The 18379-nt window shown below is 47.3% G+C and overlaps 1 protein-coding gene across 1 annotated transcript in view; it reads left to right on the top strand.

The window, feature by feature from the left end:
• Nucleotides 1-427: 427 nt before the first annotated feature.
• Nucleotides 428-18379, top strand: part of LOC307064331 (two pore channel protein 2-like) — a gene marked incomplete at its 5' end in the record, with an annotated part of 41724 nt that continues 23772 nt past the window's right edge. Inside the window, 8 exons of the mRNA XM_079720826.1 lie at nt 428-502; nt 8076-8164; nt 9153-9267; nt 11571-11699; nt 15822-15938; nt 16288-16406; nt 16605-16706; nt 18166-18292. Coding sequence (XP_079576952.1) covers nt 428-502; nt 8076-8164; nt 9153-9267; nt 11571-11699; nt 15822-15938; nt 16288-16406; nt 16605-16706; nt 18166-18292 — 873 coding nt within the window. The remainder of the gene's footprint in view (nt 503-8075; nt 8165-9152; nt 9268-11570; nt 11700-15821; nt 15939-16287; nt 16407-16604; nt 16707-18165; nt 18293-18379) is intronic.

Below are 18379 nucleotides of genomic sequence, written 5' to 3'. Positions count from 1 at the left end.
GGCAGCCACTAAATATATTAACTCATTTAATTCTCAAACAACCCTGGGAGGAAGGTCTTGTTCCTATTTTATTGATACAGAAACCCAGGCTCAGTGACACGCCCAGGGCACATGGCTGGGACCCTTTGCCAGCTTGGCCTCTAACTCTCTGCGCCTCGGGCCCCCCGGATCCGCGTCCAGCCCCCGCCCCCGGCTGGACCACGTCCCCGCCCCCGGCTCCAGCAAGAGCCCGGAGGCCGGGCGGGAAGGGCCCAGAGCCGGGGACCCGCCGCGCCCGCCCCCAGTCCTCCGTCCGCGGGGCCCCGCCGCGGTCACGTGAAGGGCCGAGCGGAGCGCGCCGAGCCCAGGCCTGCTGCCGCCCGAGGGCAGAGTCCGCTGCCCGCGGCCCCGACGCTCCCCCATCCTCGCCCCACGCGCCGCCGCTGCGATGCCCGGGGCCCACCGAGCCGCTGGGCTGTATCGCCCACACCCGTCGTCCCCCGAGGAGCCGCCTGCCCCGGAGGTAAGGGCGCCCCGAGGGCTGGTGGCCGCGAGCCGACGGCAGAGTCCCCCGGCTCCGCGCCCACCGTCCCCGGGACTCCCGGGTGGAGAGCGACCCCGGGCCCAGCCAGCGCCGGCTGGGGGAACGAGGGTCCCTGGGCGGGGATGCGGGTGCGGAGCCCCTCCGCCCCCGGGCTTCCGCAGTCCTCTGGGTCCTCTGGGCGCTCCGGGTGCGGGAAGCGCACGGCGGCTGGAGCGCAGAGGCGCCCTGCCCCAGGCCGCAACCCCGCACGTTAGGGTCGTTACGGGAGCTGTCAAGCCTGCACCCAGAGGCCCGCCCGGAGCCGCCTCCCCCGGACGGGGGCCAAGCCGGAATCGGGGCCCGGGCTGCGTGTCGGGGGTCCTGTCCCCGTGTGGCGCGCCCCCGGGCCTGGGTGGCCCGTGCCCGCCGCACGGCGCTCCATGGCGGCAGGAAAACAAGCGAGGGTCCCGCTGCAGGGAAACGCCCGGGAAGAAGGCTGCAAGATGTGGCGCTGGGAGTGCTGATGCAGCCCTGGCTCTTCCGATCCCTGTGGGCCAAGCAGATGCGCTGCACAAGTCGCTTAGCTCTGCCTTCCCTCCGACAGCCTGAGCTTTGGAAGACTTGAGGCTTTCAAGAGTCCTTCTTGGGTTGTTCCCTTTCGCTGGATAAGAACTCAGAGAGTGGAGAGGGAGGCAAGGCTCCAATGGAAGAGCCTCGGCTCTGATTCAGGAAATTTTAGCTGTGAATTGCAAGACGCTGAAAGCCTCTGGTTTCCCCCTCTGTAAAGTGGCGATGATAAATCACTCCCATCTCGGAGGAGTCTCGAAGACCGTGTCCCTCAGGCCCAGGACACGGTGCCTGGCACACGTAGGTTTTTCATGTGTGCCGCATTTCCTTTGGTTGTGCCAGTGGGTGGGAGCTGAAGGGTGTTTTAGCTCTGTCTTCCTCTTCTTGAGTGGCCCCTTCAGCTCTGGGCTGCTGTGCCAGTATGGCCCCTGCAAGCCTGCTCAAGACGGTCCACAGGGCAGGTGGGGTGTAAAAACCCTGCCCCGGTCATTGCTCCCTGGCCTGCTGGCATCCCAAAGGGACTTGGCCACTTCCAACAGGTGGATTCTACCATGTCCCTGTCCCTTAAGGGAACAAGCAGGGCAGAGCAGTTCAAGGAGAGGAGGGAAAGGATTCTTGGTCCCCAGCTCTGACCCAACCCAGGTCTTGCTGCCCTCATTCTGCAAAATGATGGAACTGACAGTCATCACCCATCTTCTATGGCAAGAAAATCTTTTTAGCTTGAGACTGTCCATCTCTGTGTGTGTGTGTACTTATTGCTTCTTTCTCAAAATAAGAGAAGAATGTAAAAAACTAATAATTTGAGACCTCAAGAAATGCGAGGTCTGAAAACAGCCCAGAGTCCTGGCTGAGTCCTGTGTGAGGCGTTGGCTTAATGCATGCCTGCAAGGGCCAGCTATTTATGTCTCAGTATCTTTCAAAGACCTCCCCCAGGGGAGCAGGCATAACAGATGAGGAGCCTGGTACCAACAGGTAGTTCTCAGCAGAACAGTGATAATTGAGTCATGAAACTGAAGCTCTGACCTCGGACACTAGGTAGCCAGTATGACCTGGTTAACCTTTTTAAAAGTTAGTTTGGGGTCACTTCATAAGAAACTGCCTAGTCACCTGAAATGCATTTCCACCCTCTCCTTTCAAGCAGTTTTTTTAGAACCCTTTTCTGCCTGGAGTTTCTTTTGGCTGCTACTAAGATGGCCACCCATTCTGGTACTTTGACCAACACTTTCAGCTTTGAAAAAGAAATAATCCAATGCTAGTGATTCTCAGCCTTACTGTTGGTCAGAATTATCTGCTTTTAGAAATGTAGCTACCCTGAGATTCTGATTTAATTGGTCTGGGTGTGGACCAGGCAACAGCAATTGTAAAGCTACCAAGGATTGAAAGTGCAGCCAAGGCTGAGAGCCGGTGTCCTGTGCTGTTTCTTTGTGACTGTATGTGATCACCTCTTGACACTTCCTGTGCTTCTTTTTGAATGTTCTTATTCTTAAACCAACTCTTAGATCACCCTGTTTTGGGGCTCTTGGGACTGTGTGATGCACATGGCCAAGACGTGTGAGTGCAGCTGTTCCAGAATATCTAGCCCTAGATGACCATAGAGACCAGCTAAGTTGGTCCGGACCAGAACAACTTCCTGGCTGACCCAGAGAATTGGGGAAAATAATAAGCGTTTGCTCAGGAGACTGAGTATCAGGGTGCATTGCAACAACTTACCGCAATACAACCCAACATAGCCAGATGTTATGATCTTTTGAAGAGAAACCAGAAGTTCACATTTTTGTGTCTGATCCAGGTTTTAAAAATTTTGACTCAGTAGCCAGCATCCAGAAAGTGCTCTCTGGGCCAAAGAAAACACATGTTCAGGCTGCCCTTGGCCGGGAGGTTGTCACTTTCTGCACAGAGGGACATGAGGTGTTTATACCCACACCGAGCTCCGCCCTCTTTTCTTACCCTTCCTGCCTCGGCTGCCGTGCCCAGCTTACCCTCAGCAGCCATTTCTTTGTATGGAATGCTCACCGTATACTTCACAAGCTTCCCTTGGCCGTCTTCCCATATAGAAATGGAAGCTGCTGGTATGGGCAGCCCTCGTGGAGAGAGTGAAATTTGAGATGGGTCCCCGTGAAGGGAAATGGAAAGGGCGTTCTTGGTTTTAGGCGAGCAAGGGATCAGGCGTGGGAGTGGGACAGTGAGTCCACCAATTTGGGCCAGAGAAGGGGGTTCCTGCAGGGAAAGTGAGGGATCTAAGACAGAGGGGAGATTGTGAGGCCCCTAAGTGCTAAGCCAGGGGGTTGACATCTGATTCCGTGGGCACTCCAGGCAAAGAGAAGTCGCCTGAAGCTTTTGAATGGGGGTGCATGGGAAAGCAATGACCTACTGTATTCTGGACATCAGAGTGCCTGTAACCTATGGGAGGAAAGAAGGGAGGCAGAGACAGACAGACAGACAGAAGGTACAGTGCTTGTAATGACACAGGGAAAAACTGAGAGGGAAGAATTTTTTACTTGAAATTTATGGTAACTTCTCTTTACCTTAAGTTATGTTAATTTTCTTCTATATCTAAGCAAGTCATATTGGCTTTTTTCAAAGCACTTCTATCAACAACTTCAGTTTTGCCAAGGTTCCTGTTGCCTGATTTAAAGGTATCTGGCGCTTACAGCTATTTATTCCTACACTTCCTTGCTATCCTCCAGAGCTTCTGGAATCCATTTTTCCCTCCTTCTTGTACAATCTCCTCCCTCTCACCCGGAGGTATTTAAGTTATTCATCTTCCTCAGACTGAAGGCATACAAAGTGGGGAAGGTGGGAGGAGAAAACACAAACATCTTAAATATGTTTTTAAGTCTTGGGGAGCGGAAAGGAAATGTCACGGCTCTGAGAAAAGGAGAGAAAGAAAATTAGGAGAAGTCAATTATTGTCGGGGTGCCAAGAAAATACAAAACCTATGAGAAGCAGTAGTAAAATGGCCATATTTAGACCAGTGACGTTTCAATCTTGACTGCACGTTGGAATCACCCGGGAACTTTAAAAATTCAATCCTGGGTCCCACCTTCCAGAGATTCTGATGCAACTGGTCTGGGCAACAGGATCTTTACAAGCAAAACCTCTGAAGGTGATTGTATTCTGCCTCGGAGGTGAGATCTACTGTCCAGGGGGTCAGCAGGGCCTCCCCTAGGGTGGGGCTGCTGTTTTGATGTATGAAGCCACTTATCAGCTGCCTCTGGGGAGACGCCTGATATCCGGTCTTTGCCGTTTTCATGGTAGACATGGGCAGTGGTTCTCATGTAAACTTGAAAAGTATGTGCAGTTTGGGAACGGCATGTCTAACATAAGCCACATTCTTGGGGTGGATGAAAAAAATTCATTTTATGGGAAGATACAAATGGCCTTAATACAAGTGAGAATGCTCATTTACCATAAGTTTGCCTGTTGAGAGTACTTCTTCCCAAGCAAAAATGGGTGGAGATTTAGAAGTTATACACAAATGGGATGGAGGGAGGGAAGGCAAGAAGAACCAGAAGATAGAGCAGACGAGACCTTAAAAGGAGACAGACTGTCAGAAACGTAATAGCAGTTAAGAATGCGAACACTTTGAAACGTTACTGTAAAGGTAAATTAGCTATTATGAAAGTGTCAGCGTATTTAAACGTGACAGGCATAAGTTCAGCTGGCAAGGGGGCAATTGGATGGGGTGCCGTGGTGCTTGTAGATTCAATGCCGAGAGTCTGGGTGGGGTCTGAGGGAGGTAACCCCCAGGGCCCGGCTGGCTGAGGAATTGCTGGTGAGCATGTTTTTCCTGTTCGTGCTTGTGGACAGACTGTTTTGCTGGGTCTGTTATACCCATCTTTGGGGGTAGATATTAGTACCATCATATTTTTTTGTTTTTTTTTTGTTTTTTGGCTGCACCGTGTGGCTTATGGGATCTTAGTTCCCCGACCAGTGATCGAACCCGTGTGCCCTTGACAGTGAAAGCAGGAGTCCTAACCACTGGACCACCAGGGAATTCCCTCGTCATCTTTTAAAATTGGGAACAGTAGTGCCTTTGAGACATTTTGCTTTAAATATTCTTTTTAAAAAACCTTGATATCAGAATTCTTTGCTGTCCCGGTATGATCTTTTTGAAGCTTAATGAAACTTTCTTAAAATTAACATGTGTTCATTAAAAAAAAAAAAATCAACTCTTGTTGATGCTAGGCATTTTATACCTAAAATAGATTTCTAGGCATATCCTGGGGAACTCTGGTGTTCCTCAATGTTCAAGATGTTCCATGGAAAAATAATTGATATTAGATTTTCTACTATATTTCTAAAATATTTTTGTAAATATGTAAAAGAAAATGTGTGATAAGTGTTTAACACATTTACATGATGCTTCTTCGGTTTTAATAAACTGCCCTTAAGAATTGCCATACCAGCCCTGAGAATGCACATGAATCAGTAGGTGATGGGTTCTTACAGCAGTTAATTCACCTGTGGGGTTATTGTTCCACATCAGTTTTTAATCCAAACTGTTATCTTTTTTGGAGGGCAATTTTTAAAGCTTTATTAAGCTATAATTGATATGTACTAAACCACACATTTAAAGTCTACAGTTTGATGAGCCTTGGTATATGAATACACTTGTGATATGAACACAACATTCAAGGTGATGAATGTATCCATCTCCCCCAAAAGTTTCTTCATGCCTCATCTCTCTGTCCCCTTCCTCCTCCTCCCAAGTGCCCCATCCCCAGGCAACTGATCTGGTTTCTGGAACTATAGATTGGTTTGCATTTTCTAGAATTTTATATAGATAGACTCATATAGTAGGTACTCTTTTTGAGGGGGAGGGGTTGGCCTCTTTCACTCAGCACAATTATTTTGAGATTCATCCATTTTGATATGTTTATCAGTAATTCATTCCTTTTAATTCCTGAGTAATATTCCCTGGTACAGATATATCACATTTTGTTTATCCATTCACCTGTTTGTAGAGCATTATGGTCGTTTCCAGTATTTGGCTGTTAAGCTGCTGTGAACATTTGTGTACCAGTGCAACTTTGGAATGGCATGTCTAACATAAGCCACATTCTTGGGCTGGATGTACAAGTCTTTGTGTGGACGTATGCTTTCTTTCTCTTTGATAAATATTTAGGAGTGGAATGGCCAAGAAAGCACCAAACTATTTTCCAAAGTAAATGCACTGTTTTCCATCCCTACCAACAAGAGTTTTAGTTGCTCCACAACCTTGTCAACACTTGGTGTGGTCAGTCTTTATTTTTAGCCATTCCAGTGGATATGTAGTAGTATCTCATTGTGGCTTAAATTTGCTTTTTCCTAATGACTAAAGACGTTGAGCATCTTTTCATGTGCTTATTTACTATCCTTATATCTTCTTTGGTGAAATGTCTATTAAAAGACATAATAACTAATATTTGTGTTTTTCATGCAATAGAACTTATTTTTTATTTTTTTATTTTATTTTATTTTATTTTTTTGCGGTATGTGGGCCTCTCACTGTTGTGGCCTCTCTCGTTGTGGAGCACAGGCTCCGGACGCACAGGCCCAGTGGCCATGGCTCACGGGCCCAGCCGCTCTGCGGCATGTGGGATCTTCCCAGACCTGGGCACGAACCCATTTCCCCTGCATCGGCAGGCGGACTCTCAACCACTGCACCACCAGGGAAGCCCTAGAACTTATTTTTTAAAGTGTTGCAATATGAAATAAATTTAAGAAACACAGTTCTACTATGTGTACAAATATCTACTATGTGTGTTTGATATGAAAATTAAATATAAAATTTGGAATCTTTTGACCCCTCCGAATACTTCATGCATTTTCAAAATTAACTTTCTTGACCAGTAAGAGATTTCCATACCAGTCCGGGCAGGAAGATGTCCTCTATTTTGAGGAGGTAACTCCGGTCATCAGTTGGATAATCATGTTGTATTTGCTTCTGAAGGACCTAAGGAGGTCTAAATAGCTCGTCTGTTTGTATGTGTTCTTTATCTAATTTATATAGAATCAGAAGTGTGAGCCATCACCAATGGGGCTCAGCTGTACAGGTCATGGACAAATTAAACTAAATCTCAAGATGCCCCTTTGGTTGATTGGATGTTATCAACCATTTAAAATCATATTAATGTTGGTGAGAAGTAGGAAAACATGTATATTCATGTGCTATTTTGAGGCATATAAAATGCGTAACTTTGGGGTAGACGGTTTGATCGTACCTATCAAAATAGAAAATGACATACCTTCCATCCACAAGTTATACTCTATCCTACAGAAACACTCCTATGGTACAAAAGTACGTGTGTGTAATAAATATATATTAAAATGTTCAATATAATTGTGTTCAAAATATTTTGAAAAAGGGAAACTACCTAAAGGAAGAGGCATTTGTTAAAAAGAATGGGTTAGATCTATAAGTATTGTCATGAAAAAAAAGTCCAGAATATATTGAGTGAAAAAGTAAGCTTTGTGTCATGTGAAAACAATTTTATTCTTATAAAATTATGTGTATGTATAGAATGAGGTCATACCTTGAGAAGGAGTTAAGTTCAAAAATTGTCAAGAAAGGCAATAATTTACTTGTCAAAATTAAATTTGAAAATCCCTCTAACCAACTATCAAGTGGCCTAAATATAATTTTATGTTTATATATGTGTGTGTGTGTGTATATTTGTGTACATAACCCTATATATGTATGTATAAATACACCATTTAAGTCATCTGTATATACTGTTCAGTGCTTTCTTGTTTTCGTTTCCTCCTCTGAGAACCTACATTTAAATTCAGGAAAGTTAAGCATGTCTGTGCCTTGGCCCCACTGCAGGACTCTCATTGCTCAGGAAAACATCTGGACGTGAACATACAGTACCATTAATGCTGGTTCTGTCTGGCGAGAGTGGGGACCAGGGGAGAGGTGAAGAGGAGTTTCCTTTTATACTCAATAAATACTTATAAACGAACAAGCAAAGTATCCTTTCCGACTCTAACTGTTGTTCTCCCCTTACTTTCTCCCAACGAGGACCAGGACCTTCTCCTGGCAGCTGCCTATGTTTCTGATGCTCAGTACAACAGAAACGTTCCATTTGAAACGTCCCCTCAGGCTGTCAGGTAATTAAAGTGTTAAACGATCACCTAGAATCACCTCTCCTTTAGCGCTTCATATGCTTGAAGTTGAACCCAAACTGAAGGCATTGTTTCCACAAATATTTTGAGAAGTATATAGGGTATGGCACACAGAGTTGGGTAAATCCTATCCTTTTTTTTTTTTAGTTCTAATGGCATGGTACCTCACAGGTAGGGAAGCCTTCAACAGGTATACTAAGAACAGATAAATGAGTAAATAACACCCAGGACAGGAGATAAAGCATCCAAATTAAAAACATGTCATCATCTTTCCCTCCTAGATATAGGTGTCCTCTTAGAGGCGCCTAAATGAAAAGAAGACTTGTCCTTTTCCTTTCTGTTGCCTTTTGACATGACTTACATGTTTGTTCTTTTCATGGGAATTCACCTTTTTCTCCCTAACCCCCTAGGGGTTGAACTAAAACTAAAGCTATGGCTCAGGATAAGAAAAAAAAAATTCTTATCATCAGGATTGAGTGTCAGTGCCTGAAAGGCAGCAGTGAATACCTCATGCCTGGATGCTGGGGGACTGTCCCCCTGATGGGAAGAGACCCGTGTGACTGCGAGATCTCTCTGAGTCCACCATGCCCTGATAGCCTGATGCACATTAGAAATCGGTTAGGCTCCTGTGCCATGTAATAACAGGTCACTCTAATGAGGGTTTGTTCTGCATCAGTCCTCTAAAAGTACATCCTAGGGTCACCAGCACCCCACGGGGAGGCTGCTAATCCTAGCTGGAGACTGTTAAGAGAATGTGCTTTGAGATATGATAATATCCCTGATTTTTTCTGTTAGCGTTTTATAGTGTGCGCTCAATTAAATGCTACCCCTCACTCTCTAGAACTGAAAGGAAAGGTGGCCAGAGAGAGGACTTTGTATTTTACCTCCCACTACACTTCTTCTGATGGGATTTGGGGGTGCTGTTTAAGTCCTGCTCATTGTTTATAACCTTCTTTATTCTTCTCTGCTCCAGGCTTTACCACTTCTATAACCACTGGACAACGCGGGCGGCCACCTACTTCTTCATTTGGGTGGACCTCGCTCTCGCCCTCTTCGAGGAACCGGCCTTGTTCCCGCTCCCTTTCTTGGTAAGCATTCAGCCCAGAGTGGCTAACCAGACTTTGTCAGAGATGAGTTGGGTCCCATGCCTCTTCCTTTTTTTCCCCCTCAAATTTCAGTAAGTATGGATTTGGTTTTATTTTTCTTGCTGGGTGGGGGTTGGAAGAATTCTGCCTGCTCGCTGAGCTGATGCTTTCATCAGTAAGCATTGGAAAGGAGGTGGCAGGTTTTCGTTTCTGTGCCCACAGGGACAAGCTGGACAGACAAAGGATGTTTTAAAAGCGTATTTATCTAATGCCGAGTAGACACTGTCATAATATAGTGTAATATATGACTTGTACTGGCCACATTTCCAGCTTTTTTCATAGTCATACATCATTATTTATAGGTGCTTTTAAGTAATACATCAAATTACCCAACTACTCCAGATGAGTCTAAGGAATAAATTGATGACCTGTTCACATTAATTCTTGACTCGACATGGCTCTTGCCTCTCAGAGTAGTTGTGTCAGAGACTGTACGACTTGCAGAGCCTAAAATATTACTGTCTGGTCCTTTGACAGATAGAGTTCCTTGACCTCTTGCCTTAAAGAACAGCCTTTTATTATCTCCCATGATTCTGCAGGTGACTGGGCTCAACCGGGCAGATTTTCATGTTGCCTAGGATGGTGGATCTCTGGCTGGCAGCCGGGAGCTCACCTGGCTGGAGTTCTGCCTCCCTCCACACGGCCACTCCACATGGCCTGGGCCTCTCCCAGTGGGTGGGTGGGGTCCAAGAAGGAGCATCCGAGGGAGCAAGCACCACCCACCTCCTCACACACCACACTTGCTGATGTCCCAAAGCCAAAGCCCATCACATACCCACGCCCTGAGTCAACAGGAGAGGACACTGCACAAGGGAGTGAAAACCAGAAGCATGGTTCTTTGGGGGCTCAAAGTTGGCGGTCTTCCACACATCCGTTTGATGAGGGTGTCCCGATTAGTGAAGTCTCTGGGTAGACAACTTGTAGCCCAGTGACTTTCGAAACAAACACCAAGTCTGAAGAAGCAGAGCTGTGCATTCACAAACCTGGACAGGGTCGGTCCCCCTACCCCCCTGCCCTCCCCATGGCGCTGGCCGAGGTGACAGGTCCACAGGGTCTCTTCTCAGCCCATTGCCTCCCTCTGAGTCCTCACCTTTCTGTTTGTTATTGGTCACAGGCAGCGTGGGCTTGGCTGCCTGAGTTCCAGAGTGTTCTTTCAGCCAGTGTTTGTACTTCAATCCTCTAAAATCCAATGTATTATGGGGGGGAGCTTTGGCCAGATTCAGCATTACCAAGAAAATCTTATCTTGAGCAAGGGTGTCCTGGGATTGCCCCAGGCCCTTTTGCAAGCCTGGCCTTGACAGTGAGTCCTTATAGCCCCTGAAAGGTGAACAGGCTGAGAGCTAGAAAGTTTGAGGGGGCTGCAGCCCATATCGGAGCCCAGGCCTCATGAGGGCTGGGGTGGGGACGGGGGAACTGTGCCCCCTGCTGCTTTCAGGGCCCAGCCCCAGCCCCTTCCTCCTGTCCCTTAGGAAGCTCATTCCCTCCACCCTCACCCCAGACCTTTCCATCTTCCTAGCCTGAGCCAAACCGTCCCTTTCCCCACCTTGTCCTACTTTGCCAACCTCCTCTCCCCATGAATGGAGGAAAGTGCCCGTGTTCGGGAGGATTTACTGTCTCCTGGCAATCGCAGGTAAAGCATGGGCCGCACGCACAGCTTGCAGATCTAGCTGCCTGTGGGGAGTTTGGAATTGATGCCCTGGAGCCCACGGAGGAGATGGTCAGGACTTTGCAGTGGACCCAGGGGCCTCCGTTCTCTCCTCGAACCAACCAAATACAGGCAGTGGCACAGCAGTGGCAGCGATGTCTAAGGAATGACCTGGCATTTCGAAACACATCTTTGGAGCGTTATTATTAGAGAAACTGAACTTCTAGGTGTCTATTCTGAGTACAAATGTGGGGAATTTGAGAGCATAGTGGATGTCCCTGCTTCTTCCATCCCTGACCACCCCCCCTATTTTCTGAGGAAATGCCTTCCAGGGGTCCTCTGCCTGCTGATTCAGCCCCCGCCCCAAGGAAGCCCTGCCAGCTGGGTCATGGGATTTGTGGTTCAGAGGCAGGTTTCCTCTTAAGAAAAAGGAACCATTCCAACCAGCAAGGAATTTTGCTGCAACTTTCAGTAAAATTAAGGGACATTGGTAATTCTCACAGGGTGGTGTCAGGGGGGTCGGAGGTCAGAGTGGTAAGAGAGAATTAAGCCATGCCTCTGAGCGGCAGGGCGCTGGCTCCCTCTCTCTCTTCTGTCACAGGCTACCTCGATAGCAGAAGTACTCTGTCTGACTGCATTCTCTGGGAGACTTGTACACTTTGCGAAAGTCACTCCTCAGATGGTTTTCTGGAAGGATACGAAAAACATCTGCATCGTGGTAACCATAGTGGTGAGTGTTCATGACAGTGCCTTTGAGAGTTTGTGGTCAAAGGTAGAAACTATGAAGAGAAAACTATGAAGAGAAACTCAGTAGGTTTGGGGTGGCTCAAGAAATAATGACAGGGCTTCCCTGGAGGTGCAGTGGTTAAGAATCCGCCTGCCAATGCAGGGGACACGGGTTCGAGCCCTGGTCTGGGAAGATCCCACATGCCGTGGAGCAACTAAGCCCACGAGCCACAACTACTGAGCCTGTGCTCTAGAGCCCGCGAGCCACAACTGCAGAGCCCGCGTGCCACAACTACTGAAGCCCACGTGCCTAGAGGCCATGCTCTGCAACAAGAGAAGCCACCGCAGTGAGAAGCCCATGCACTGCAATGAAGAGTAGCCCCCGCTCGCCACATCTAGAGAAAGCTCGTGCACAGCAACAAAGACCCAACGCAGCCAAAAATAAATAAATTAAATAAATTAATTAAAAAAAAAGAAATAATGACAATGTTTGTACAGCAAACACCATCAGCACAACTGCCAGCAGATCACAATGACTGAAGCACAAATTGGGCAAAATATGACAGTGTGACTATTTAACATATCAAGAGCACTTCCAAATTAAAGAAAAAAGAGAAACTGCAATAAAAAATGTGCTCAAAATCGGTGAAAGCATCTCATAAAAGAAGAAATAAATAATAGCAGGTATGAAAAAATGTTTAACTTTAAGAACTACATATGAAAGCAGCAATAAAATACCATGTGTTTGCTTATAAAACAATGTTACCAAGATTGAAAACAGAACCTGTCACACTCTACTCGAGGGAGGAATAAGCTGTCTTTCTGGAAGGCTGGTTGGCAGTTCTTTTCGAAAAGCCTTAGGTGTGCATGTGCTTGCTCCCAGATTTCCAATCCTGGGGCTTGGTCTTTAGGAAAAAAGGATGTGTTCAAAGATTTAGCCACAAGATTGGTCATGGCTGTGTTGTTCATAGTATTGAAAAATTGGAAACACCTGGATTTCCTGACAATAGGAAATAAATAAAACATGGTACATCCACATCCGTTAAAATGGCCTTAAATGCACTTACGTGTCTATTCTCAAGGAGAGATGCTTATGGTCCGTTAAGCCAAAAGAGCAGGTTACAATACAGTTGGAGCACACCTTTGTTAAAAGAAAAGAGGAAGGAGTGTTAGAGATCCATAGAAAAATCTGGAAAGACATATGCTAAGACGTTATGCCAAGTGAGGCAGGGTAATGTGCTCTGAAATGCTGCTGTGATAAGAGAGGGGCCCGGGCAGTGATTAGCTGAGGGTACTTTACCATTAGCATCTCAGCACAGCAGGCAGCCTGCCCGGACCACAGTTCTTCCCAGTTAACCCCCACTCAGAGTCCCCGTCTCTGCTCTTTCTACTCGATGTTCTTTGCCTGGAGGGCCATCCATTCTCAGAGCTTCCCCAACAGTTGGTGGGTAGGGGTCCCCAGGCTGTAGCTGATACTGGTTTCCCCTCTGAGTTTCTTCACTCTGTGGCCACCTACTGGTTGTTTCCCCATCCGCGTTTCAACTCAAAACTCAAAGGGACCAAACCCACCCTTTTCATCCCACGACTCCCAGAGCTGCTTTTCATTGGTCTGTGGTGCTCCATCTCCCACCACTCACTCCAAGTCCTCCTTGTCAAGATTCCCTCTGTTCTCTCTCATCTCCGTCCTCCCCAAACCCCCTCAGGATGCCTCTTGCACCGTTTCCCTCTCTCCCCACCGGGACCATTGCCGTGGTCTGATGTGGCCGCGCGTCCTCTCTCTGCTGCACGCCATTCTGCTCCCACGGTGTGGTCCAGAGCCCTGTCTCCCCTTTCAGGAACTGCCATACTCACCTCAACCTCAGATCCCTGGTACATGCATTTGAGACGCCACTGCTGGGTTAATTCTCAGAAGCACACCTCAGGTCACGACCCTCCCTTGCTCAAAAAAACTCTGTGAGCCCCACAGACCGTTGAGCCCTCCGACCCACCCACCCTCCAAACGTGCCTCACGCGGTCCCCTCGACGCCAGCCGCCGGAGCTGCCTGCTGCCCCGCGTGCTCTTCCTCCACGTGCAGTGTCTCTTGGGCCTAGAATGTCCACTGTCTTTTCTCGCCCTCTCTCTGTTTTTTTCGACTTCCCCTCACACATCTGCTGAATGCCCAGAATACACAGAGTATCCGTCTGGTCTTAGTTTTTAGAAATATCTTCACTTTCTATTATTAAAAAACGAATGCAAGAACACTCCATCTGGGATGAGACCTGTGACCACAGCTTGGGTTCAGTCCAGAAAACAGTGTTACCTGACGCAGGAAGGTGGAGGATGAGATGGGTGGGAAAACTGTTAAAAAAAAAAAAAAAGTGCAGGGAGAGGTTATTTTTGGAAGAAAGAGAAATCCAAACGATACAGAGTATATAAAATAGAAAAAGGCACCCCTGCTCTTCTTCCGGGAGAGCAGGTACCTCTTTTGTGGCCCTTTTTGCTACATGGCCCCCTCCTAGGACAGGGTCGGAGGTCCCTTCTCATCTCCTAAGACGCCCAGCGTGCAGCCTAGAATATGATGGGCTCACACGTGCTTTTCAAGCCCGAGTCCTAAGTCCGGTCAGCGTGCTCCCTGCTTCAGATCGTTCAGCGGCTTCCCATAGCCCATCAGAAAAAAGCCAAAGTCCTCGCCATGGCTGAAGCTCTGTGTCCCTCCCCACCCCCATGTCTCCCTCCCGCCCACCCCCCCCCACCGCCAGTGCTGCTCGGTTGGCCCTCCCCGTACGTCCTCAGCCCCTTGCCTCACCTAGGTTTTCTCCAGAGCAGGTCCTGCCACCTGCCAAAGAGCATAACATCAGTGCTGCTTTTTCCTGCTGGAGGATGCGCCCCTCGAGGGCAGGCACTCTCTAGCTATAGCTCTTTGCTCTTTCTCTGGAGCTAGTACAATACCCTGCACGTAAGAGGCGCTCCGTCAAGGTGTATGGAGTGAACTGGATGAGGAGACTCGGTTGCCCCGTCCAGATCTGTCCTGCATCTGCTACCAGGGGTGGGTCTCACTCCTTTGCCTCCATCACCCTTATTTGAAAGACTTTCTGGATTCCCCAGGCCCTGGGAATAAGACTTAGCTTTTTAGCCTGGCCCTCAAGGCCACCTGCCCTCGGTCTGGGGCCTGGTCACTTCCTGCTCTCCTCTGCCCCCACCCCCAGGACCCTCTGCTTCCCGAGAGTCCCTTTACCGTCTGCCTGCCATGGCTCTTGACTTCTCTGAGTTTTATCCCTTTAACGTTTTTTCTTTGCTTTAAGATTACGTCAGGGACTGCCTTGTCTGGGAAGCCTCCTCAGATACCATAACCCTTGGTGACCTGTCCATCCATGCTGCCCTGGGACAGTCACCCGGGTTCCCTGCAGTGGGTGCGCAGTGCAGCAGCCAGCAGCAGCGTCTTTCTGTGTCTCTGTCCTTTCTCTCCCTTGCATTGGCTCTCTCTCGATTCTCTATGCCTTGCCACCAAAGGGACTGAGCTAACACTTTTGATGACGGTAGATTATTCTTTTTTAACTTATATTTTTCTAAACTGCACTGGGTCCTTCTTCTTTTGCCTGTCCTCAGGATCACAAACGGACCTTAATAAGGAATGATAAAAATTTTCTGTAGTCTAGATATTTCTACCCCATTGCTAGGCTAGAAAACCTATCTCATATGCAGAATTGAAGAGGAGTTAAAGGCAAATACAATATAGTGTGGGTGCATGTAGGTAACCATGTGTGGGTAACCACTGGGGCTCTGACGCCAGACTACCTGGGTTCCAGTCCCAGGTCTGCCCCCTGTATTGGCTATGTGACCGGGGCCACGTGATCTCCCTCACTGTGCCTCAAGCATTTCCATCCAGGAATGGTGCCCACTTTAGGGGTGTGGTGAGATAAACGGAATAATCTATGGAAAGCTTATTAGAGGATATGGCACATAGTAAAGTCTCAAACGACAGCTGCTATTAACGTTCTATTATGAAACCAGATTATGCTGTTTATGAAACGTGCCTTTTTCCGTGACGTATTGTGACCCTCCTTCTGGGCCAGTGAACATGCGTCCACATGGTCACTTCCTAGGTCGTCTGGCAGTACCAACACCTCTGTCCCGTGTCTCTCACAGCTGACCTTGATTGATCTGATTACCTATGGGTCCCTGGAGGCTGTTAACATCCACGGAGTTCGATGGTCAAGGGCCTTGAGGCCAGTCTTCCTAATTAATTTCCCTGAAAGTCGTCAGGTAAGGATATGATTTAGGATACAAAAGGGCGTGTTTTTTTAAACTTATTTTTTACTGAAGTATAGTTGAATTACAATGTTGTGTTAATTCCTGCTGTACAGCAAAGCGACTCAGTTATACATACATATATATATATATATATATACACATACACACATTCTTTTTCATATTCTTTTCCATTGTGGTTTATCCCAGGATATTGAATATAGTTCCCTGTGCTGTACAGTAGGACCTTGTGGTTTATCCATTCTCAATATACCAGTTTGCATCTGCTAAAGGGAGTGTGGTTTTTGTTTTTGTAGAAAATTAGCTGATTGCCCGTAAACGAAATGAAATGTTGTCTTCACAGATCCGAAGGGCTTTTCGAAGCATCCGGAACACTCTGCCTGATATTCTCTACGTCTTCCTCTTGTTCATCTTCAGCATGTTGATATTCTCCCTCATGGCCTTGAAGCTTTTCGGGGATAGGTGAGCAGGCTACTCTGGAAGTTTCTGCCTGAGAATTCTCCCACGTTTGAGTTCAGCCCGTTCGTGGCAGAATCGGTCACTAGATGCTATCTTCCTCGTTCAGGCACTCCAGGAGGGTTCTCGAAAGGGGAAAAGTGTGTCGGATACTGCAGCTTCATTTATGTCTGTGGGGTTTTTTCACTCTTTTTTCCTTTTTAGGGGTCTCAAAACAGTGGAAGGATTGCCCTATTTCACCAATATCCTGGACATAGCATTTGAGCTCTACGTGTTGGTCACCACCGCAAACAGCCCCGATATCATGTACGTGAGTCCCCAATTCATGTTCACAGACATCTGTTATCGTGACAGAATTCACTTTCTTAAAAGCAGCTGTAAGAAAAAAAAAGTGATTTTCTGTTTATTCATATTCATTGTAAAATGTTTGTATACTATTTTTTTTTCTTTTTTTTTTTTTTTTTGGCCACACAGTGCAGCATGCAGGATCTTAGTTCCCTGACCAGGGATCGAACCCATGCCCCCTGCAGTGGAAGCATGGAGTCTTAACCACTGGACCGCCAGGGAAGTCCCTTGTAAACTTTTTGAAGAGTGCAAAGTGTTGGCACTCACGATAGCCTCCCACTCTATTGAAAACTAAATTTAGATGAATGTTTTAAAAAATGAAAGCAACAGGTGACATCTCTGGAGATACAACTGAAATATTTGAGCCCACTTTCTATTCTGGAATCTTCTTTGAGTCTTGAGTTGAAACGCCTAAGCCATTTTTGTAAAGGAATCATGGCTTGTTCTCCTAAGCACTGAGGTGGTTTTCTGGCTAAATGAAACAGGAGAGAAAAGTCTCCATGCATGTGGACATTATTTAGGAGAAAAACATTACGGTTTTTTTCCTCCTAATGTCCTGTATATTATGGATTTGCCTTGTTCATGGAGGTAAGATTATTTACCAGTGCTACCCTGAGTAGGTAGCTCTTGGGGTTCTAGAGCGCAGATAGAATTCTAACTGCAAACGTCAACCCCATCTCCTCCCATACTGCACTGCGGGAGAGGGGCGGGCTTTCTGTTGTCTAGTTGTGTGTAGGATCATCACGTCAACTTGTTCTGGGTTCCTGCTCATTCTTGGGCCTGGCTCTGGCAAAAAGTGAGCAAGGTGAGGTTCCTGGCCCTCCTTGTGTTTTCTTGGATCTTCCCCTCAAACCTTAGGCTGCCCCCCTCAACATCCCCTCCTGCACAAAATCCAGTTTCCGTTAAAGGTGGCGTGAACATGCATCCCGATTTATGCCTTTTGTCCCGGCACCATTATTAATGGTATGCCTTTCATTCTCATTGTCCCAGTGTGGACAGAAAATTATCTGCTCCCCAGCAAGGCAGTCTGTTGTCCCTGAAGAGCCTTGAGTATAACTCCAAGCCATAGTTCAGATTCTTTTTGTAATTCTGGGCAAGTGGCTCTCCTTCTGGGCTTTGATTTTCTCATTGTGAAGGAAGGGATGGGAGGGATCTCCAGGGTCCTGCCTGCTTTGAAAGTGGGCACCTCTCTAAGGCAATAAGAATTTCAGAAGGCAGTCTGGAGCGAGCTCTTTAGCGCTGATGGTGGTTATGGCTTTGAGGCCCCATAGCACAGTTTGGGGGAGAGTTAGAGTGAGAGAATCTTTACCTGTGCCTCGAGCACGTGGATTGTCCATGTGGAATGTCACCTGCGGTCAGCCTTCTATGCACTGTGGGCCCAGGGCACGGGAAACCATGAAAGATGATTATTTCCTTCTAGGATGCCAGCCTATGAGTTCAACTGGTGGTATTCTCTGTACTTTATAACCTACATCATCATCAACACCTACATCTTCATGTCCGTCTTTCTGGCTGTGGTCTACAACAATTATAGAAAGCACTTAAAGGTAACATGCGTGATCCGGGGGTCAGGGTGCCTGGCTGGGTGCAGTAGCAGGGAGGCTGGCAAATGCGTTTGCTAAATATTTGAATGT

This window comes from Hyperoodon ampullatus (assembly GCF_949752795.1).
Source record: "Hyperoodon ampullatus genome assembly, chromosome: 15".
In the NCBI taxonomy this organism is placed as follows: domain Eukaryota; kingdom Metazoa; phylum Chordata; class Mammalia; order Artiodactyla; family Ziphiidae; genus Hyperoodon; species Hyperoodon ampullatus.
The sequence above is the reverse complement of the archived record's forward strand: the minus strand, read 5'-3'. Positions and strand labels throughout refer to the sequence as shown.